Here is a 23,619-nt window from a genome sequence, read left to right on the forward strand (position 1 = left end):
TTCAAGTACTCCACCAACATGGCCAGTGCCGATAACACCGTTCTCAGCGTTACTATCCTACTTCTATGCCTCCTTGAATAAACACTTCTGGCGATGATGGAAGAAGACGTGGCACAGGAGGAGGAGGAAGAGGGATCATTTCATAGGGTTTCCGGCCAGTCATTCACAAGTGGCTCCGAGGGTGGGTTCCTGCACCCACAAATGCCAGGTACACAATTGTCCAGCCAGGGCACAGTTCTGGAGGATGATGAGGTGGAGGATGAGGAGGAGAAGATGGAGGAGGAGAACCCGTGTTCACAGCAGGGTGGCACCCAAACCAGCTCATGGCCATCACTGGTGCATGGCTGGGGGGGATACAGAGGACACAGACGATACACCCCACACAGAGGACAGCTTGTCGTTGCTTCTGGGCAGCCTGGCACACACGAGCGATTACATGCTGCAGTGTCTCCGCAACGACCGCCAAGTTGCCCACATTCTAACTTGTGCTGATTACTAGGTGGCCACGCTGCTGGATCCCCATTACAAGGACAACATACCGTCCTTAATTCCGTCACTGGAGCATGATCGTAAGATGCGCGAGTACAAGCGCACACTGGTAGACGCGCTGCTGGTGGCATTCCCACCTGACAGTGGTGGCACAGTGGAAGCACAAGGCGAAGGCAGAGGAGGAGGAAGAGGTCGCCAACGCAGCTGGGGCACCACCAGCACCTCAGAAGGCAGGGTTAGCATGGCCGAAATATGGAAAAGCTTTGTCAGCACGCCACAACAACCAGCATCACCAGCTGATATGGAACGTCTTAGCAGGAGGCAGCATTTCAGCAACATGGTGGAGCAGTATGTGTGCACACGCCTACACGTACTGAATGACGGGTCTACCCCCTTCAACTTCCGGGTCTCCAAATTGGGCAAATGGCCTGAGCTTGCCCTCTACACCTTTGAGGTGCTGGCCTGCCCTGCAGCCAGTGTATTATCTGAACGTGTGTTTAGCATGGCAGGGGGCGTTATCACAGACAAGCGCAGCCGCCTGTCCACAGGCATGGATCCCACAGGACTTGTCCGTACCTTGTGCAGAATAGACATGTATACCGGCCTTACCCAGCAATTGTACAGCGCAGTTGCTCATTGTTGTATTTTTGATATTTCCCACTCTTTTGGGGTTTACCCTAATTTAACCCCTTAAGGACTCAGCCCTATTTCACCTTAAGGACCAGGCCATTTTTTGCAAATCTGACCAGTGTCACTTTAAGTGCTGATAACTTTAAAACGCTTTGACTTATCCAGGCCATTCTGAGAGAGTTTTTTCGTCACATATTGTACTTCATGACACTGGTAAAATGAAGTAAAAAAATTAATTTTTATTTATAAAAAAATACAAAATTTACCAAAAATTTGTAAAAAATTGCAAATTTCCAAGTTTCAATTTCTCTACTTCTATAATACATAGTAATACCTCCAAAAATAGTTATTACTTTACATTCCCCATATGTCTACTTCATGTTTGGATCATTTTGGGAATTATATTTTATTTTTTGGGGATGTTACAAGGCTTAGGCCTCATGCACACGACCATTTTTTTTTGCGGTCCGCAAAACGGATTTCCGTTGATCCGTGACCGTTTTTTCTTCCGTGGGTCTTCCTTGATTTTTGGAGGATCCACGGACATGAAAAGTGAAAAAAAAAACAGTCAAGTTTCCATTGAAAATGATAGGAAAAACGAACACGGATCACGGACACGGATCACGGATGCGGATGACTATCTTGTGTGCATCCGTGATTTTTCACGGACCCATTGACTTGAATGGGTCCGTGAACCGTTGTCCGTGAAAAAAATAGGACAGGTCATATTTTTTTCACGGACTGGAAAAACGGATCACGGACGCGGAAGCCAAATGGTGCATTTTCCGATTTTTTTTTTTTTTCCCACGGACCCATTGAAAGTCAATGGGTCCGCAAAAAAAAACGGAAACACGGCCGCGGATGCACACAATGGTCGTGTGCATGAGGCCTTAGAAGTTTAGAAGCAAATCTTGAAATGTTTCAGAAATTTTCAAAAACCCAAATTTTAGGGACCAGTTCAGGTCTGAAGTCACTTTGCGAGGCTTATATAATAGAAACCACCCAAAAATGACCCCATTCTATAAACTACACCCCTTAAGGTATTCAAAACTGATTTTACAAACTTTGTTAACCCTTTAGGTGTTCCACAATAATTAATGGAAAATAGAGATACAATTTCAAAATTTCAGTCTTGTGGCAGATTTCCCATTTTAATTTTTTTCCAGTTACAAAGCAAGGGTTAACAGCCAAACCAAACTCAATATTTATGGCCCTGATTCTGTAGTTTACAGAAACACCCCATATGTGGTCGTAAACCGCAGAACGAAAGGAATGCCATACGGTTTTTGGAAGGCAGATTTTGCTGGACTGTTTTTTTTGACACCATGTCCCATTTGAAGCCCCCCTGATGCACCCCTAGAGTATAAACTCCATAAAAGTGACACCATCTAAGAATCTACACCCCTCAAGGTATTCAAAACTGATTTTACAACTTTAGGTGTTCCACAAGAGTTATTGGCAAATGGAGATGAAATTTCAGAATTTAAATTTTTGGGCTAATTTTCCATTTTAATCTATTTTTCCCCAGTCTTGTGGCAGATTTTCCATTTTAATAATTTTTTTCCAGTTACAAAGCAAGGGTTAACAGCCAAACCAAACTCAATATTTATGGCCCTGATTCTGTAGTTTACAGAAACACCCCATATGTGGTCGTAAACAGCTGTACGGGCACACGGCAGGGCGCAGAAGGAAAGGAATGCCATATGGTTTTTGGAAGGCAGAGTTTGTTGGACTGTTTTTTTTTTTTACACCATAACACCATGACTTTTTTTTTATTTATGTAAGTTTTACACAATGATTTCATTTTTGAAGCAAAAAAAATCATGTTTTATTGTCTCCATAGTCTGAGAGCCATAATTTTTTCAGTTTTTGGGCGATTACCTTGGGTAGGGTAGGATTTTTGCGGGATGAGATGACGGTTTTATTGGCACTATTTTGGGGTGCGTGTGACTTTTTGATCGCTTGCTATTACACTTTTTGTGATGTAAGGTGACAAAAAATTGTTTATTTAGCACAGTTTTTATTTATTTTTTACGGTGTTCATCTAAGAGGTTAGGTCATGTGATATTTTTATAGAGCTGGTCGATAAGAACGCGGCGATAAGTAAGTTTTACACAATAACAGCTTTTTTCAAACAAAAAAAATTATGTTTTAGTGTCTCCATATTCTGAGCCATCGTTTTTTTATTTTTTGGGCGATTGTTTTAGGTAGGGGCTCATTTTTTGCGGGATGAGGTGATGGTTAGATTGGTACTATTTTGGTGGGAAAACGCCTTTTTGATCGCTTGCTGTTGTACTTTTTGTGATGTAAGGTGACAAAAAAAAATGGTTTATTTAGCACAGTTTTTATTTATTTTTTACGGTGTTCATCTGAGGGGTTAGGTCATGTGATATGTTTATAGAGCCGGTCGATACGGATGCGGCAATACCTAATATGTATACTCCCCCCCCCCCCCCCCTATTTTTTAACAATTTGTTTAACTTTATTTGGGGAAAATTTACGTAATTTTTTTGTGGAAAACTTTATTTTTTCAACTTTTTTTTTCACTTTATTTTTTGTCCCACTTTGGGACTTAAACTTTTGGGGGTATATTCCTTTACAATGCATTCCAATACAGAAGTATTGGAATGCTTTGGCTGTATGAGTAATACTGTGTGTATTACTCATACAGCTTCCGGGGCCTGTGAGATCCAGGGGGCTGGATCTCACAGGCTCTTCACCGGAAGGCAGTGCAGATGCCTCAGGAAGGCATTGCGCTGCCTTCCATGCCATCGGGTTCCCCCCACAGCCCCATGGGGACCCGATTGCACCGCCGCACCAGGTAAAAGACGCAAACTGCAGGTCTGAATTGACCTGCGGTTTGCGGCGATCGCCGACACGAGGGGTCATGGGACCCCCCCGCACATTTAACCGAGGTGCCTGCTCAATGATTTGAGCAGGCACCTTGTACCGATCACCGCCCGCTTGGCGGCGGTGATCGGAACAACACATGACGTACCGGTATGTCATGTGTCCTTAAGGACTCGGGAAACATGCCGTACCGGTATGTCATGTGTCCCTAAGGGGTTAAAAAAATATATAAATAAAAAATTTTTTTAACCAAAAACCAGTGTTGGCTACCTCGTCCTCCTCCACCGCCGCTTCCACCTACACCGCTACGTCCACCGCCTCCTCAACCTCCTACTCCATATGGACCTCTACCTTATACATCAAGATTATTTTTTTTAATTTTCACGTATTTTATTTTACTAATTTTCATTTCACTAATTTGTCTGTTACATTTTCGGGTTAAATTCACCAATTTTTGGCTGTGATATACCCCTGCTCTACCTAGTAGACAGGTAAACAAATTTCACTAATTTGTCTGTTACATTTTCGGGTGAAATTCACCAATTTTTGGCTGTGATATGCCCCCTCCTTTACTTGGAAGCTTCAGCTTCAATAATTTGTCCCACATTTCAGCTTGATCACATTGCAGCCATTGACCTTCCTTTGATGTGGTCTCCCTTTCTCACGCTCCCTCTCCGGCGTGGAACCCTGATTCGCCGCTAACCGTGATCAACATGGTAGGCGCAGAAAAGAACATCGAAATTTGATAGAGCAGATATCCAATTGGATCGTGGACATCACGGGGATGTGCAACATGGTTGAGCAGTATGTGTGCACACACCTACACGTACTGACTGATGGGTCTGCCCCCTTCAACTTTTGGGTCTCCAAATTGGGCATATGGCCTGAGCTTGCCCTTTACGCCTTGGAGGTGCTAGCCTGCCCTGCAGCCAGTGTATTGTCTGAACGTTTGTTTAGCACGGCTGGAGAGGGATATAACAGGTTATATTTCCCAATGTTTTGGGGTGTACCCTAATTTAAACAAAAAATAATTAAATAAATAAAAAATAAAACCAAAAAGCAGTGTAGGCTACCTCCTCATCCTCCACCGCCGCTTTCACCTACACCGCCACTTCCACCACCTCCTCAACCTCCTACTCCATATGGACCTTATTATTATTATTATTTTACGTGTTTTAAGTTATTTTAAGTAATTTCCCTATCCACATTTGTTTGCGGAGCACTTGCCATGCTCTTAACCACATTTTGCTGCCATTTGCAGCCCTCTAGCCCTTTCCATGACTTTTTTTCAGCCATTTTAGTGCTCAAAAGTTCGGGTCCCCATTGACTTCAACTCTAATTATATGTGACCAATTTCGCCACTTATCTTTTAAAGACACATAAAAAAAATGGGTCGAAATAGAATCATGGAACCGCCCAACAATGTTTTTGCTACTAAGAGAAAAAATATGTGATTTATACTAAAATAAGTGCGCTGATTCCAAATATGAATTCGGAATTTGCCTTAAACGTCTAGATTTTAAGTACATGCAAAGCCTATTTAGTTATAATATTAATGCATTATATTGGAGATATTCCAATAGACATGTCCAGACCTGTTCGGACGCACTCAGGCTGATGTCAGCAGTAAGTATATAAGGCAAGCTGGACAGATTTTGATAACGCAGAACTTCCTTGGGAACAGACGAGCTGCAAACTATGCTGAATTAGTAGTAGCTTACAGCATATGAACAACTTGGCTGCCGAATGTCATTGAAAGTGCATTTCTTACATTCTTGACTTTTTTACCACCCAATTTGGGACACGTAAGTGACGAACATGGAGAGCGGTTCCATAAAGATATTTCTACAATGGAGAACAGGTATCAAGGCCGCTGGAATCCCAACATGATGGGGGGACTACTTCTGGTTTTTGCAACGGGAAAATATGACCAAAAAGCAGATACCTGAAGCACTTTTAACAGTACTGGGCCTTACTCAAGTAAGACTTTTAAACTGAAAAACTAGACTTTTTAAAATTTTGTTATTCCATTACATTTTCATACACTGTTTACTACGCAAACTTTCATGTAGATCAGGTAATTGTTGGAGTAAAACTCGTTCTGTTCAAAATTATTCAATGCTTTCCAAGTGCTTAATTCATTTAGGCATACTTATGTATAGCAAAATTTTGTGACGTGTTACAACAATTCTGACTTTGGATTTGTAATCTGCACACTCGATTTAGTATAGGACAAATGTTTTTTGCCCAGTAGCAGACGAAAAGTTTTTTTTTGTTGCGTGGTGTTATAGGACCCAAACCCATTGACTGCCCATTCCCTTTTTAACACTACATTTAAAAACAACCTCATATGCTTGCAATCTCTATCAAGGATCTGGAAATCTATAATTTATTAATGTATATTTATTGTTTCAGAAGCAGAAAGAAAATTTGAAACAGAAATCTGGATTAGGTAACAGCATTTTTTCTTATTTCCTAAAAACGTGTTTTGTTGTTTGTATACCATTGTCTTGTAAGAGTGACCACGGTATTTTCTTATGTAACCTTCAGTTCTGACAGAGAGTGGGCAACTGTGCCATTTCCCTTTTCACCATGCCCGCATGCTGCACCACACTTGTATTAAAAAAGGAAAGCATGGACCCAGGCTATGGTAGGGCTATGTTCACATTGTAATATTATGCTTTCTTGCCTGCTTTATTTTCTGTGCCATTTACCATCAAGTTGTATATGTTTTGCAAAGATATGTTATGTGTTTGCCAATATTGTTGGTTTGTTGTCAATAGGATGGTGGATAGACAGAGTAGGCAGCTGCCTAGGGCACCATTGAGATGCTGGACACAATTTATGGATTAAAAAATTAAAACATAACCAATATTAAAATTCTTTGTATAACCATTTAGCCAATCAGCATTTTCCATAAATTGTAAGCATTGGGTGGCAATGTGTTGATGGGAAAGGGGTGGAGGAGAATAGTGGGAATAGTGGGAATTAGTGTGACAGAGGACAAATAAATGAGTTATGGAGTAGAGAAATACATATAAAGGGGTTGCGGTGCTTCTTCAAAGTTTACTTGCACATCATCTCCTTTGAAGCAGCAGTGCAATGTAACTACAATTGCTCTGTCCTATTCAAGTGAATGTGATGAGTAGTTTTAATTACACTGCACTGCCGCCACAAATGAGACAGTGTGCAGTTAAACTTTGAAGAGGATGCAGCATGTGCATCCCCACAATCTGATATTCATGACTTATCCTGAGGATAGGTCATCAATATAACTCTACTGTACAACCCTTTTAAATTATTAACTAGGTAGGGCGCATTTTGAAACCCCTGCCTTGGTTACAAAGCAAGCTTGTTCCACTCCTAAATTTAAAAAAAATATATATGTTGGGATGAATAACAATAGGTGTCTGGGCCTAACTTCTGTCACCCTTATTTAAATGGATTGTGCCACAAACAATATTATTTTCAAACTAGCACCTGGATCTGAATACTTTTGTACTTGCATGTAGTTCAAAATTTAGTAAAGCCACTGAGTTATTCAATAAAATATATCTGTATAGCGCCACCTTCTGTTTGTTCTTTTCTTATTTCTTGTCCACCTCACTGAAGTGGTCACACGCACTTAATTTAAATCTTCAACTGCCACCAGCTATATGTTCTGTTAGAAGCCGTGACAGTTACCGGGGAAGACCTACAGAAGGAAGGACATGCCCCCTGAGCTGCCAGGCTGAAGATAATCTAGCAGAGCAACCAGAGTAATGAATGAGAGGAGGGGGGTGTGAGATCTCTGGATCCGTGTGAGGTACAGGGCTGGTTCTAGCTTTGTTAGAAAGAGAATATGTACTATATGATGTCTGATTAAAAAGAAATTAGTCAATCATGGCATAACCTGTTTAAGTAAACTATTCTTTGAACCACTATGATATATTTACAATTAAATCCATTTTACTTTTTCTAACTAGTTGTTTTTAGTGGGACTAAACGCTTCTTTACAGTTAATGGGTACAAAATGTACTAAATACTGCATACTATGTACTGTAAGTCACAAAACTCTATAGCTTGACAACACCCTCAAAAACTCCACACTTATAGCATGCTGCATTTTAGAACTAAATGTTGTGGGTTGCAAAAATATCAAAAAAAAACCACCATAAATAATAATGTATTGTGTATGGAAGATTGACTACCAGCAAACAGTATATATCCGCCTTATGTATAGAGCATTAGAGATGGCCTTACAGTTTGCCCGGTGGTCATTTCGCGGCGAACTTTGCACGTTCGCGATTCGCCGAACATGCGAACATATGGCGATGTCCGCCATATTCTTTTTCATTATGCTGAACTTTGACCCATGACACACACATCAGGTGGGACAGGACAGCCAATTGAGATGTTTCAGCACATGGACATACCCCCTACCCTATAACAGAACCTGATCTGGCAGCCATTTTACATTCAGTCTTTTGTCAGTGTAGGTAGAGGTTGCTTTGTGGAGCAGGGACAGACTGTTAGGGACACCAAACGCTAGCTAATAAGGCCACAAAAGTCTTTTTAAGGATTGGTATAGGTGTGCTATCGATAGGTGTGATATAATGAGGGGTATGATATACTTATAATATACTTTCTAACATAGAAAGTATATTATAGTGCATTTGTATTGTGCAGCAGTTGTGTGCGGTTCTTCTGCGATACCACAACTACACAGAGGGATGAACGCTATTGGAACAAATAATTGCAACTGGTGTGATATACCTGTTGCTCCCAAAAAAAACTGATTGAGGGGTGTGATATACCTATAATATACTTTCTAACATAGAAAGTATATAGTGCATTTGTATTGTGCAGCAGTTGTGTGCGGTTCTGCTGCGATACCACAGGTATATAGAGCGACAAGCGCTATTGGAACAACTATTTGCAATGGGTGTGATATACCTGTTGCCCCCCAAAAAACTGATTGAGCGGGCAGCACAGCAGGCATGTTGCAGTTTCATTTCGGCCACCTCTCGGGCCAGAGCGATAGTCCGGGGGCACGCGTGCACTAGCGGTAGTTCGGGGGCACGCGTGCACTAGCGGCAGCACGGATTTTGATGTTATTTACACTGTATGTCGGAGGGGGCTGTGGGAGGCAGTGATGTTATTTACACGGGACTGTATATTGAAGATGGCTGCGGGAGGGAGTGATGTTATTTACATGTGACTGAATGTTGGGGGGGGATGTTTACATGGGATTTCATGCTTGAGGCGGCTGGGGAGGGGTGAAATTATTTACATAGGACTGTATATTGGAGGGTGCTGGAGAGATGGTGTGATGTTATTTACATGGGACTCTATGGCGGAGGGAGGGAAATAGTGTTATTTACATGGGACTATATATTGGAGGGGCTCAAGGGAGGGGAGTGATGTTATTTACATGGGACTGTATGGTGGAGGGAGGAATATAACTACAGGGGGCATTGCAGGGGACATTATAAATACTGGGGGCACTTCAGGGTGAGCATTATAACAGTAAGAGGCAGTATAAATACTAAGGGCACTGTAGGGGTATTATAAATCCAGGGGACATTATAGGCGTCTTATTACTACTGAGGGGTCTGTAGAAGGGGCATTTAGATCTGCCTTATTTCTACTAAGAGCACTATATGGGGCTTATTACTACTGAGGGGTCTGTAGATACTGTAGCTTTATTACCACTGGGGGAACAATAGGGGTCCTTATTTCTACTGGGGGCTCTGTGAGGGTATTATTAATACTGGAGTGCTCTTCTACTAATGGAGGCACTCTTGGGGAGCATTATCACGGTTGGGGGCACAGTAGGGGGCAGTATTACTAATGAGGGCATTCTAGAAGGGAATTACTATTGAGACTTGGAGGAGCACTATTACTATGGGGGCACTAATATTATTTCAGGATAGTATTTGGGGGTATTGTGTAGCACAGCGAGCAGCAGGATAACACTGTGGGGACTCCAGGTGGGGGATGATAGTAGAAATGTGAGGAAGCTAAGATGTCTGTGTGTCACACTCTGCAGAGATGAGGCGCGGCTCAGAGAAGTTATATGAACTAGATGGAGAAGATGATGACAAAGAAGATATACATGGGAGGAGTCGTCACCTGGGAGGCCCTGGATGTGACAGGTACAGTACAGACCAAAAGTTTGGACACACCTTCTCATTCAAAGAGTTTTCTTTATTTTCATGACTATGAAGGCATCAAAACTATGAATTAACACATGTGGAATTATATACATAACAAACAAGTGTGAAACAACTGAAAATATGTCATATTCTAGGTTCTTCAAAGTAGCCACCCTTTGCTTTGATTACTGCTTTGCACACTCTTGGCATTCTCTTGATGAGCTTCAAGAGGTAGTCCCCTGAAATGATCTTCCAACAGTCTTGAAGGAGTTCCCAGAGATGCTTAGCACTTGTTGGCCCTTTTGCCTTCACTCTGCGGTCCAGCTCACCCCAAACCATCTCGATTGGGTTCAGGTCCGGTGACTGTGGAGGCCAGGTCATCTGGCGCAGCACCCCATCACTCTCCTTCATGGTCAAATAGCCCTTACTTTCAAAGTTTTCCCAATTTTTTCGGCTGACTGACTGACCTTCATTTCTTAAAGTAATGATGGCCACTCATTTTTCTTTACTTAGCTGCTTTTTTCTTGCCATAATACAAATTCTAACAGTCTATTCAGTAGGACTATCAGCTGTGTATCCACCTGACTTCTCCTCAACGCAACTGATGGTCCCAACCCCATTTATAAGGCAAGAAATCCCACTTATTAAACCTGACAGGGCACACCTGTGAAGTGAAAACCATTTCAGGGACTACCTCTTGAAGCTCATCAAGAGAATGCCAAGATTGTGCAAAGCAGTAATCAAAGCAAAAGGTGGCTACTTTGAAGAACCTAAAATATGACATATTTTCAGTTGTTTCACACTTCTTTGTTATTTATATAATTCCACATGTGTTAATTCATAGTTTTGATGCCTTCAGTGTGAATCTACAATTTTCATACTCATGAAAATAAAGAAAACTCTTTGAATGAGAGGGTGTGTCCAAACTTTTGGTCTGTACTGTATGTGCTGCTGTTTAGCAAGTACAGTAAAGTGCGGGTGGGAGGGTTGATTTAGAGAACTGGGCCATATTCATTGGGGCTTGGGCCCCGGATCTTTTGAGACCCGAGCAATGCCCCTGTTTTCGGGGATCCCTGGTATTGTCTGTCGCTGGGAGGATGAGAACGAGGACGACATTCTCCTGGGCGATGAGCAGGAGCAAGGGCGCTCCACTACTTCCAATTTAGTGCAAATGGGGGCTTTCATGTTCCAGTGTTTGAAGAGGGACCCCCGTATAAAAAGTATAAAGGGCAAGGACCAGTACTGGGTGGCAACGTACTTAGACCTCAGTACAAACACAAAATGGCGGACATGTTACCAACATCACAGACGGCTGTCAGAATGCAGCATTTCCAGGCCTTGCTGCGAGAGATGCTGCATTCTGCTGTTGCGAGCGCTGGCAGAGGAATTTCCACCCACAGCAAAACAGGTGCAGGTACCAATCCTACTGCGCTTGCAAGAAGAGGGCGGTTTAAAGATGTGTTGGTCACTTCGGATATGAGATCATTCTTGCAGCCAACCCATCGACAGCCGCCCTCCAGATCCAGCCTCAGGGAACGTCTAGACCGACAGGTGTCTGACTACATCGGGTTAACGGCCGATGTGGACGCTCTGAGAAGCGAGGAACCCCTGGACTACTGGGTGTGCAGGCTTGACCTGTGGAGAGAGCTGGCACAATTTGCCATGGAACTCTTGGCTTGCCCCTCCATCGAGTGTCCTGTCCGAAAGGACGTTCAGTGCAGCAGGGGGGATTGTGACTGATAAGAGCCCTCGCCTAGCTCACGACAGTGTAAACTACCTCACATTTCTAAAAATGAATGAGGCATGGATCTCTGAGGAATTTAACACCTGAGACGACCACGTGTAATTGAATTTCCTCATGCCAACCCTCACATATCCGCCACCACCCAGAACCAAGAATGGTCCTTATCTTATGTATATACAGTGGCATAGAAGGCCTTTTCTGTCAGGTGAATGCCTAATTTTTGAGGCCTCTACTCCAGTGGCCTACATTAAAATTGTTATCCAGTGACCGCCTAATGTACCTCCAGCCACATAATCACTTGTTCTTTTCTGTCAGGTGAATACCTAATTTTTGGGGCCTGTACTGGCCTACAGTAAAATAGTTATCCAGTGTCTGTCTAATATACCTCCAGCCACATAATCACTTGTTCTTTTCTGTCTGGTGAATGCCTAATATTTAGGGCCTGTACTCCACTGGCCTACACTAAAATTGCTATCCAGTGACTGCCTAATGTACCTTCAGCCACATAATCAATTTTTTTTTCTGTCAGATGAATGCCTAATTTTTAAGGGCCTGTACTAGCCTACAGTAAAATTGTTATCCAGTGACCATCTAATATACCTCCAGCCACATAATTACTTGTTCTTTTCTGTCAGGTGAATTCCTAATATTTGGGGCCTGTACTGGCCTACAGTAAAATTGTTATCCAGTGATGTACCTCCAGCAACATAATCACTTGTTCGTTTCTGTCGGGTGAATGCCTAATTTTTGGGGCCTAAAAAAAAATATTTCTAGGCTCCAGCAGGGCACATTTTTGAGCGTTTCCCTTTAAGACGCATAAAAATTGCTCCTGATGGGAATTTTTGCCATTGATCCCCTACTGGTATGTCACTGTCCATGTTGTGGGACTATTTCTGCACTACTAGTAAGTATTTGGTGGCTGCAAATATGACCTGAAAGTTTTTCACGTTCGCCTGTCATTAAAGTGAATGGGGCCTGCCGCGAACGCGAGGTTCGCGAACATTTGATCGCGAACGCGCATTCGCGAAACATCCCGGCCAATGTTTGTCCATCACTATAGAGCATTATGAATCAAAACATGTTGTATCAAAACATATTCAGGGAGATTTATCATCCCCATACAAAAAAATGTTGTTAAAATGTCCCAAACCTTGGGCTATGACAAAAATGATTGCACAAATGCCTTTTTACCACTGCCCTTGCTACTTTCTGAAAAGGGGGCGTGACGAGGAGAAGATGTGGCCCCATCAGATTTATAATCATTAAAGGGGTTGTCCCATCACAAACAATGGGGGCATATCGCTAGGATATGCCCCCATTGTCTGATAGGTGCGGGTCCCACACCGAGAACGGAGCGGGGAAAGGTGGTGGAGGACGCACTACACATGGCCAGGGTTCTCCATCCACCACTCTCCCCGCTCCATTCTCGGCATAGATGTGGGTCCCAGCGGTGGGACCTGCACCTATAAGACAATGGGGGCATATCCTAGTGATATACCCCCATTGTCTGTGATGGGAAAACCCCTTTAATGCCTGTTTTCTGGTGTAAATGATGACTGAAATGTTTGTCATTTTTAAGCTGGTGTACATTTCATTCTAGGAGTATGGACTGCAGGGAGATGTATACCTCATATATTAAGATTTTGGGGGTACTATCTCTCCTTATGGAAAGTGCCTTAATCGGGGTGAGGAGGCTTATAGGCCACACATGTTCCTCTGAAATTCTGAGAAGAAATGCAACTGAGCTCTTAGTAAGCAAGTCATGTCTCAAGGCCTATTGAAAGGGTTGAACATCGACTTATAGGATAGCTGCCTTACATCTGTTGGCATTAGAGGCAGAGCTTGTTAAGAGCTTATTTGCATCCCTTCCGGCAATTCAGGAGATACCAAGAATACTGTTGAAAATGCTGGTCTTGCTAAATCTCCTCCCATGAGTACCCCTATGACCCTCTGTAACTACAAAGAAATTTAGAAAATTATATCAGAAAAATAGAGCTTTATAAAGTTGTATTAAGAATGCAATTAGCTGTTTACGTAAAAAATTGTATTCACTTAAATGGGTTATCCACCTTTTTGGACATTTTTTTTTAATCTTTCAACCCTAGCCTTTTGTACCTGTTGACAAAAATCATACTCACTTGCCACATTTCAACTATCTGGGTCCCTGGCTTTCTTCATTGTTTTTCTGGTCTCTATCTTTAGCTGTTTTCACACATAAACTCCAGGATATTTCCGGATTATCCGGTCTTGATATTTACTGAAGTTTGGCTTTCACACATGTATCCACCACCCAGAGATGTTCTCTTTGGGGAGTTTTCTCACTACAGAGGAAATGTTCCAGGTTCCTAGGCAAGGGGCGCTAACTTTAGGCATGGCCCACTATGATTTTGTGGAACATTTACTGCTGTTTTCACACATGTGGTCCCTTGGACAAAACCTCTAGGGCTCTAGAGAGAAAAAGTCTGGGTAAAGTATGGGACAGATATTGCAGATGTTTGTGTTCACACATACAGCCCCTCTGGGTAAACTACAGAAAATGTCTGGATTCCACTGTAAGCGTGAATGGGGCTTTGTAAACTTCTAGACAGCCAGAGTCACGTGCAACCCTACAGTCAATGGTGACATGTCCGAAAACAGCATGTATCCCAGCAGTGACATACCGCTAGGGAGACATCAGTTCTGGGTTACATGCCACTTAGGAATTCCAGGCATTAAGATAGATATACAGTAAAATTCAGGTTCAGAGTTCAGATCCCAATGACTGGAAATCTCACTGACCAGCATCCCTGATAAGTAGCCGATCAGATAATGGCAGACAACTTGAAAATTTCTATTCAGATACTGCGCGATGCACTCCTTATACACCTTCACTATCTGTCAGTGCCCAAGAACACACAGTATACAGTAGCTATACACCTTCAGATTGGTAATTACCTGCTTCTGAGTCTTTGTCTATTTGACTGTATGTCCTGTGTCTTCTTTTTCTTTCGCTCTCACATCAAAGATGAAGGGGATTCGGGAGGCTGAACCCTATAGTTTTTACTTATACTGAGCTTGCCCCGGCCAGTGGCACAGCTCCGTTTCAAAAGTCTGCTTACTCACGCTCGCACGAGTAAGCAGACAGCTAAATTTCTGAGTTCAATCCTGATGGTGCTAGTGTGTTCAGATTGAAGATCCAGCGGGTCTCTGCTCTAGACATTTTTTTTATGAAATCTCCCCCTCTTTTGTCTTTATTAACCATCTCTATTCCACTAAATATAGTACCATTGCTGTTTCCCCCATGTTTATCTTTGTAGTGCCTTGAAAGAGGATGGCCTTCATATTTTCTCCGGATATTATAGGTGTGCTCCCCTATCCTCTTGCTTAGGGTTCTTATTGTGCGACCTATATATAGTTTTTTGCATGGACATATTATTGCGTATATGACCCCCTGGCTTCATTAAAAAAATGTCTAGAGCAGAGACCCGCTGAATCTTCAATCTGAACACACTAGCACCATCAGGATTGAACTCAGAAATTTAGCTGTTCGCATTCGAATGAATGATAACTTAAGTGTAGAAGGTATGAGGGGGTTAAATGAAGGAGGAGATATGGACCTATCTAAGTAACACTAGGAGTCTGAACAAGCATCCCTGACAAAGAATAACGTATTATTCGAAACGGGTTGGAGTAACTTTGGTCCTCCTAGCCATCCGTAGTTCTTACTGTGATGTCACACAGCGCTCCGTGCAAACGCAAGTAAGCAGACTTTTCAAACTGAGCTATGCCACCGGCTGGGGCAAGCTCAGTATAGGTAAAAACAATAGGGTTCAGCCTCTCAAATCCCCTTCATCTTTTAAGTGAGCGAAAGAAAAAGAAGACACAGGACAAACAGTCGAATAGACAAAGACTCAGAAACAGGTAATTACCAATCTGAAGATGTATAGCTACTGTATACTGTGTGTTCTTGGGCACTGACAGATAGTGAAGGTGTATAGGGAGTGCATTGCGCAGTACCTGAATAGAGATTATACGTGTTACTTTTGAATAGCAGCGGTGGCGATACCGCTGCGGTACCGCAGCGTTAGAAAATAAGAGTGCAAGCGCTTGTGTAATAGAAACAAAGTGTCCAACTTTAAAATTTACTCTTTTCTTCTATTTATTTCTGTCATACCTGACTCAGTGCTGTGTTATATATTTTTGCTCTCTTAGGTGCTCCCTCACAAAGAATTATGATAAAGACAAGCTTTGGTCCTACTGTGTGAAGGGTCATAAAGTGACAGGTACTACTATTAGCTTTCTATTTTCCCATTAGGCTTTGTGTTCCAGATGAAGTCTTATTTAAAGGGAAAATCCAATGAAAAGTATTACAATGCAATGAATCGGGTATTTCTAATGAAGTGCTGTTGTAGTATACATGAATTTAAAATATTGTTCTATTTTTAATGTAAATTACATAGGAAACTCTCTGGTAAAACCCCCTGCTTTTTCTTCTGTGGATGAAATTCTGGCCCACGTTCTCCTGCATTCAGAGGCGGACTAACATGCTCAGTAGCTTCCCTGCTCTCTTCTTCCTTTCAGTACCTGCATAGTGAAGCAAATGAAGAGGACCAGAAATGTCTTATTCATTCCTCCTTACTTCTAAATTCATATAAATAATTAGCTATATGTCTACCTAGAGGGTCTCAAACATGTGGCCTATAGGCTACATGCAGGACCTGTGGCAATTATCTGTGGCCCGTAATCATGAATCAGGGTGAACATCTTGCCTCAAGGCAGAGGGCAGCAGTTTGCAGGGGGCCATGGGAACTTATGTCTCCCATTTCTGTCATTCATCCTCATAGGCCCCAGACCAAAAGGCCTTACATCTATGAGGCAGTAGGACAGCACAAGAGGTCGCAATGACATCACTGCGATTTCCTGTGCCAGGTCTCAGGCAGTCCGATGACATGGTCACCAGTGCTTGTGTTAGGACACCGGTTTTCATGACATTGTTTCAAGTCATTGCCCCGGAGACCCAGTGCAGGAGGTCAAGGTGATGTAATTGCAACCTCCTCCTCTGGGATGCGACAACTCAGACCACAAGCCAGAAGAAGCTGGCGGCCAGCATAACAGACAGTGGCAGAGAACAGGAGTCAGGTGAATGTTTTTTTTTTTTATATGTGGGCATTAACACAGGTCAGAGCATGATGGGGAGCAAGTGTTAATACAGGCTTGAGCACTACAGGGGGCATTATAATAAATGGGACACTACTGGGGCCATTTATATAGACCACATAACTACAGGAGGCATTATAATATAGGGGAACTACAGGGGCATTATAATACGGGGGTACTGCAGGGGGGAGTATAACTAAATTGGGCATTATAAATACTGGGTGCATGACAGGAGGTGGTTTTTGAATACTAGAGCTACAACAAGGGGCCTAATAGATGCTGGGACCATTACAAGAGGCATTATAACTACTGGGGACACTATAGGGGACTTTATTACTACTGTTGGCTTTATAGGGGTGCCTTATAGATAGGTCTTTTTATTACTGGGGCTCTGAAGGAGTGTCTTATATAGGGGCTTTGTTACTGCTGTGGGCACTATAGGGGGCCTTATTTCTACTGGCAGAACCATGGTGACATAATTACTACTGGGGGTACTGTGAGGGCATTATTATTGGGCACAATATGGAGGGCATTGCTACTAATGGGGACACTCTGGGAGAGTATTATCACTATTGGTGGTACTATAGGGGGCACTATTACTATTAAGGGCAGTCTGGGAGCACTATGACTATTGGGGGGACTATCTGTATGGCACTGCTTTTTTTGCATTATGTTTGTGGGCATTAAAGAGCACAGTGGGCACAGTATTGGAGGGGGCAGCAGGATGACAGTATTGCGGCACCAGGAGGGAGAGAATGATAGAAAAGTAAGGAATGTCTGTGTGCCAAACTCTACCGAGACAAAATGCAGCTGAAAGAAGTTGTTATCGGTCTGGTCTTAATGGATAAGATGAGGAAAGAGAACGTCTACATCTGAGATGATGTCACTGGATCTAAGACTTATGTGCTGCTATATTAATTTTGTATTGTATCGTATTTGAAATGAATGTTTCTGTGTGCAGTCCATATATCCAGCCTACCTTGAGACTGCTGCTCTAGACAGTGGACATAGAAGTCTGGGATGTCTTGCTTACCGTAGTGATAATTTTTTATGGAATTGTTAAGGCTGTGTGTGGGACTATTTTCTATACAGGGGAAGAAGACAGGAGCTCAAAAAGTTTTAAAAAATGCCTAAAACAAGAATACATTTTGTATAAATTAGCCATTTTTGCAATAATGCAGACATGTTCACGTTAGCTTTTTCTGGGCTAATATACACATTAAATAAACATACTATTCTTTAATGAAATGTCAGCATGCATGTTTTTACAGATCATTGTGAAAACCAACCATGTGAGCCAAGAGGTGTATGTGAAAGCACTTTAAAGGGTTATAACTGTATATGCAATAAGCCATACACAGGAAAGGATTGCAAGAAAGGTAAGGTGAAAATTCCTTTCAAAATCTAAAAATCTGAACCGGAGCTGTAACTTTGAAAATGAGGGAAATTTCCCTACTGGCAAAATACTGGAACTGCTAACATGGAGCGTTAAGTGAGGCTGTTGCAATGCGCTAAGTAGCATTCTGACAACCAGTGTGAGAATTCCATTTGCAATTTGGAGGTTACTTTAATGAGAGCAATTCCAGTATAAACAATTGCAGCTTGTTTTTGTGAAGTCTTGTCATTGATCTTTGGAATTTTTACTTCACTGTCACATCTGGTATATGAATATGTTAACATCATTCTTCTGGTTGTTACAATTACGGCGATACCAAATGTTTATATGTTTTATGTCCCATCCCTTTGGATGGCATTTGGCAAAACCCCCTCTTTGCCAAACCAGCAAAGGGATGTATAATCACCCGCTTCCTAGCTTTGGCTTCAGGCTCCTTCTCTTCCTGGCCTTGCCTTCTCTGCTCGGCTCCCAGGATGTAAACTTCGGTTTTGATGCAGATGCAGCCAGTCTCTGGCCACAGCACTGACCTGCCTTCGTTGTGTCATGTGACCATTTGACATGAAGCAGGGGGAGCAGTTCACTGCTGTGGCCAACGATTGGCTGCAGCGGCATGAAAACTGAACTTTACATCCTGGGAGCTGAGTGGAGAAGAAGACGATATGAGCCAACATTGGGAAGCAGGTGAGTATACTTCCCTTCGCAGTTCTTCCCAAAAGTGCACAACCCCTTTAATTACCTAACTGTTTTGCCCCAGCTCAGCTTGGGCAGAAAGTGGAGTGGGGAGGGCTGCATTAGATGCTGCTATCTCCTGAAAAGTAGCAGCTAGAAACATACAACTGGCCTTGTTTGAAAGCTGGCATTCCAGGAGACCAAAATGACATTAGTCTAAACCAAACAGGAGATATCACTGTTAGAAATGGAATCGAGAATAATTGCGGGTACAACTTGCTGTTACTTTCACTTTCAGCTACATTCACTGCATCCCGATTTCTAACAGTGATATCTTCCCAGGCACTGAAGATATTGCTGTCATTCTGGTATTGTCTGAAAGCTTGGAATACCAGCTTTCAAACAATGCAAAGATAGGTACCAAACCAGAGATTTGGGCAGTTAAAGAAGCCACCAGTCTTCCTGTCAATCTTTAGGAGAATGAGAGAGCAGCTGCAGAGCTGACAGGCTGCAGGAGGAAATTAAAAACAGTAAAAATATATAGAAATGTGACATTATCATCAAAGTACGTACCCACGTAATAAAATTATGTTATTTTTACCACACAGTTAACACCATAAATAAATTCCACAAAATAATGTAAAAATTGCTGTTTTTTAATCTTTCCCCCTTAATAATAAAAGTTATTTAATACACTATATATACCCCAAAATGGTTTAAAAAAAACCTACAACTAATCGCATAAAATAAAAAAAATATTTTGAAGAAAAAACTAAAAAGTTAGGACTGCTGGAACATAAAGGGGGGAAATATTATTGGCCCTTAAGGCTAAAATGAATGATGTCACCAAGGGGTTAAAAATACAATTGTGTCCCGTGAGTTGTGCACCCCCAAGATTTACTACAGACACACATTAAAAATCTACAATACAAAAGTGACATTTTTGGGAGGGTTTTTCCAAATTTACCATGACTGTTAAGAGGTTGATGCTTTTGCATCAAGCAAACTTGTGCTACAGAAAATGAGCCATAACATTTTTATTTTGTCTTAGATATATCATTATGAGGACTTGTTTTTTGAGGGATGAGTTGTAATGTTCATTGGCACCATTTCTCGGTACATTCAACTCACTGACATTTATAAAAAAAAATGAGGGGGAGACGGGGAAGGATAGAGTATCTACCACAATAGGTCAGAGAGTAACAATAGGCGGTTACACACTACTGTATAAAGCATGCCAGGAAATGGCCCTAATAGATGTATGGCGTCATCTATATGGAGATAGAAGAGTGTTCTCATGCTATAGTCGTTCATATAATGCCATGTCTAGAATTTATCTAGCTCTGGCTAGTCCTGACCTCATAGATTCTGTGATCAGGATGAAATATGAAACTCATAGCATCTCTGACCACTCCCTTATCCTGCTGGTTTTAAAGGGAAGGGATACTGTAAAAAAGACTAGGAGATTTAGACTCAATCTGTACTGGATACTACTTATTAAAGAACAAAAATCTACAGGCAAGGAGACTTGGAATCAAAATGTCGGTTCAACACATATCCGTTTTGTTTGGGAGGCCCTTAGGGCATTCCTTAGGGGCCTATATAACTGGAAAATAAAGAAAAGTAGGTCAATCTTTGCTAAAACGGAGAAGCAGCTGGAGGAGAGAGTTAATGAACTAGAGGATGCTATTAATAAGAATAACACTCCGTCAACCTAGCTTCAAATAATAAACGCTAGGGAGGAATATAAAAATTATTTAATTAATAGGGCACAACATAGAGTCTTCTTTGCCGGCCAGAGATACTTTTGTGACTCGGGGATATCCGTTGTTTACTGGCCTCTTTGATTTATACTCAAGGGGGGAATAATAAAATGAAAAGTATCAGAATGAAGGATGGTAGTATAACTTATAACCCACAAGTTATTAAGGGGGAGTTTGTTGAATTTTTCTTGACTTTATATCAATCCGAGTCAGGTGGAAGAGAGGAGGACATTGATCTATTCCTGAACAATATAGAAATCGCCACGTTAACTTCTGAGGAAAATGAACTATTGAACGCCCCAAATCAATTATCTGAGTTGCAGGAATCAATAAGAAATACTGAAGGAACTCTGCTCCTGGAACAGATGGCCTTCCATTCGAAATATATAGATGCTATGGGGGATGTGTTGCTCCCGTACTTTCTCCAAGTCTTAGGCCTCATGCACACGACCGTGCCGATTTTTTGGGTCCGCAAACTGCGGATCCGCAAAAAACGGAAGCCGTCCGTGTGCCTTCCGCAATTTGCAGAACGGAACGGGCAGCCCATTGCAGAAATGCCTATTCTTGTCCGCAAAACGGACAAGAATAGGACATGCTATATTTTTTTTGCGGGGACATGGAACGGTGCAAAGGATGCGGACAGCACATGGAGTGCTGTCCGCATCTTTTGCGGCCCCATTGAAGTGAATGGGTCCGCACCCAAGACGCAAAAAATGCGGCTCAGATGCGGACCACAAAAACGGTCGTGTGAATGAGGCTTTGAATGAAACCTGGGGAACGGGTAGTCTCCCATCATCATTATCGGAAGCAATTATTACTCTTGTGCTGAAAAAAGATAAGGATGGAGCTGAAATCGGATCATATCATCCGATATCGTTATTAAACACTGATTATAAAATATTTGCGAAAATTCTGGCAAATAGAGTTAAAATGGTAATAGATAAATTAATCCACCCAGACCAAACAGGATTCCTCCCTAAACGCTATGCACAAACAAATATCCGTAGAGCATTTGTTAATATATCAGTAGGAGAAGGTGAGCACTGCTCCATCCTGTCATTAGATGCAACTAGAATTAATATTGATGGGACATGGTCAAACTCCTTTAAATTTCATCGTGGTACGAGGCAGGGTTGTCCCCTCTCTCCATTACTGTTTGCAATCTTTTTGGAACCACTTGCTTGTAAAATAAGATCGGATGATAAGAATTTAGGATTTGGGGATAAAGGGATCAATGATAAGATCAGCTTATATGCGGACGATGTTATGATTTTCCTGAAAGCGGGATGCAAAGCACTACCATATGTAATGACTATAATAGATGAATTTGGACTCCTTTCTGGATATGAAATAAATTGGGCGAAATCGGTAATGCTGCCACTGAATTGACCAGTTATTGACAAAGATGTAAAGGTTCGGATTTTGGATCCATAAGAACTCTTGGAATATCTATGGATTAATCCCCATTGATTATTAAAATTAAAGATAAAATAAGAGTTTGGCAGAAGCTCCCCCTTGCTCATTTGGAAGGAATTGCTCTGGTCAAAATGGTAATATTACCGCAAATTCTATACACTATGGGCCAGATTTATCATTACACTTACATCTTCCTCCACTTACATATATCCAAAGTCAGATTTATTAACCCCTTAAGGACTCGGCCCTATTTCACCTTCTGGACTTGGCCATTTTTTGCAAATCTGACCAGTGTCACTTTAAGTGCTGATAACTTTAAAACGCTTTGACTTATCCAAGCCATTCTGAGAATGTTTTTTCGTCACATATTGTACTTCATGACACTGGTAAAATGAAGAAAAAAAAATTCATTTTTATTTATAAAAAAATACCAAATTTACCAAAAATTTGTAAAAAATAGCAAATTTCCAAGTTTCAATTTCTCTACTTCTATAATACATAGTAATACCTCCAAAAATAGTTATAACTTTACATTCCCCATATGTCTACTTCATGTTTGAATCATTTTGGGAATGATATTTTATTTTTTGGGGATGTTGCAAGGCTTAGAAGTTTAGAAGCAAATCTTGAAATTTTTCTGAAATTAAAAAAAAAAACAATTTTTAGGGACCACTTTGTTTGACCACCTCACTTTGCGAGGCTTACATAATAGAAACCACCCAAAAATGACCCCATTCTATAAACTACACCCCTCAAGGTATTCAAAACTGATTTTACAAACTTTGTTAACCCTTTAGGTGTTCCACAAGAATTAATGGAAAATAGAGATACAATTTCAAAATTTCCCTTTTTTGGCAGATTTTCCATTTTAATAATTTTTTTCCAGTTACAAAGCAAGGGTTAACAGCCAAACCAAACTCAATATTTATGGTCCTGATTCTTTAGTTTACAGAAACACCCCATATGTGGTCGTAAACTACTGTACGGGCACATGGAAGGGCGCACAAGGAAAGGAAGTGCATACGGTTTTTGGAAGGCAGATTTTGCTGGACAGTTTTTTTTTACACCATGTCCCATTTGAAGCCCCTCTGATGCAACCCTAGAGTAGAAACTCCATAAAAGTGACACCATCTAAGAAACTACACCCCTCAAGGTATTCAAAACTGATTTTACAATCGTCGTTAACCCTTTAGGTGTTCCACAAGAGTTATTGGCAAATGGAGATTAAATTTCAGAATTTCAATTTTTGGGCAAATGTTCCATTTTAATTCATTTTTCCAAGTAACAAAGCAAGGGTTAACAGCCAAACAAAACTCAATATTTATGGCCCCGATTCTGTAGTTTACAGAAACACCCCATATGTGGTCGTAAACAGCTGTACGGGCACAC

At 41.6% G+C, this 23,619-nt stretch overlaps 1 protein-coding gene across 1 annotated transcript in view; it reads left to right on the top strand.

Moving 5' to 3' along the window:
* F12 (coagulation factor XII) overlaps positions 1-23,619 on the top strand; it is a 131,730-nt gene that overhangs the window by 50,417 nt on the left and 57,694 nt on the right. Inside the window, exons 2-5 of the mRNA XM_040405532.1 lie at positions 6,385-6,421; positions 6,520-6,619; positions 16,042-16,112; positions 18,258-18,365. Coding sequence (XP_040261466.1) covers positions 6,385-6,421; positions 6,520-6,619; positions 16,042-16,112; positions 18,258-18,365 — 316 coding nt within the window. The remainder of the gene's footprint in view (positions 1-6,384; positions 6,422-6,519; positions 6,620-16,041; positions 16,113-18,257; positions 18,366-23,619) is intronic.

The sequence above is a fragment of the Bufo bufo genome, chromosome 1, assembly GCF_905171765.1.
Source record: "Bufo bufo chromosome 1, aBufBuf1.1, whole genome shotgun sequence".
Taxonomy (NCBI): domain Eukaryota; kingdom Metazoa; phylum Chordata; class Amphibia; order Anura; family Bufonidae; genus Bufo; species Bufo bufo.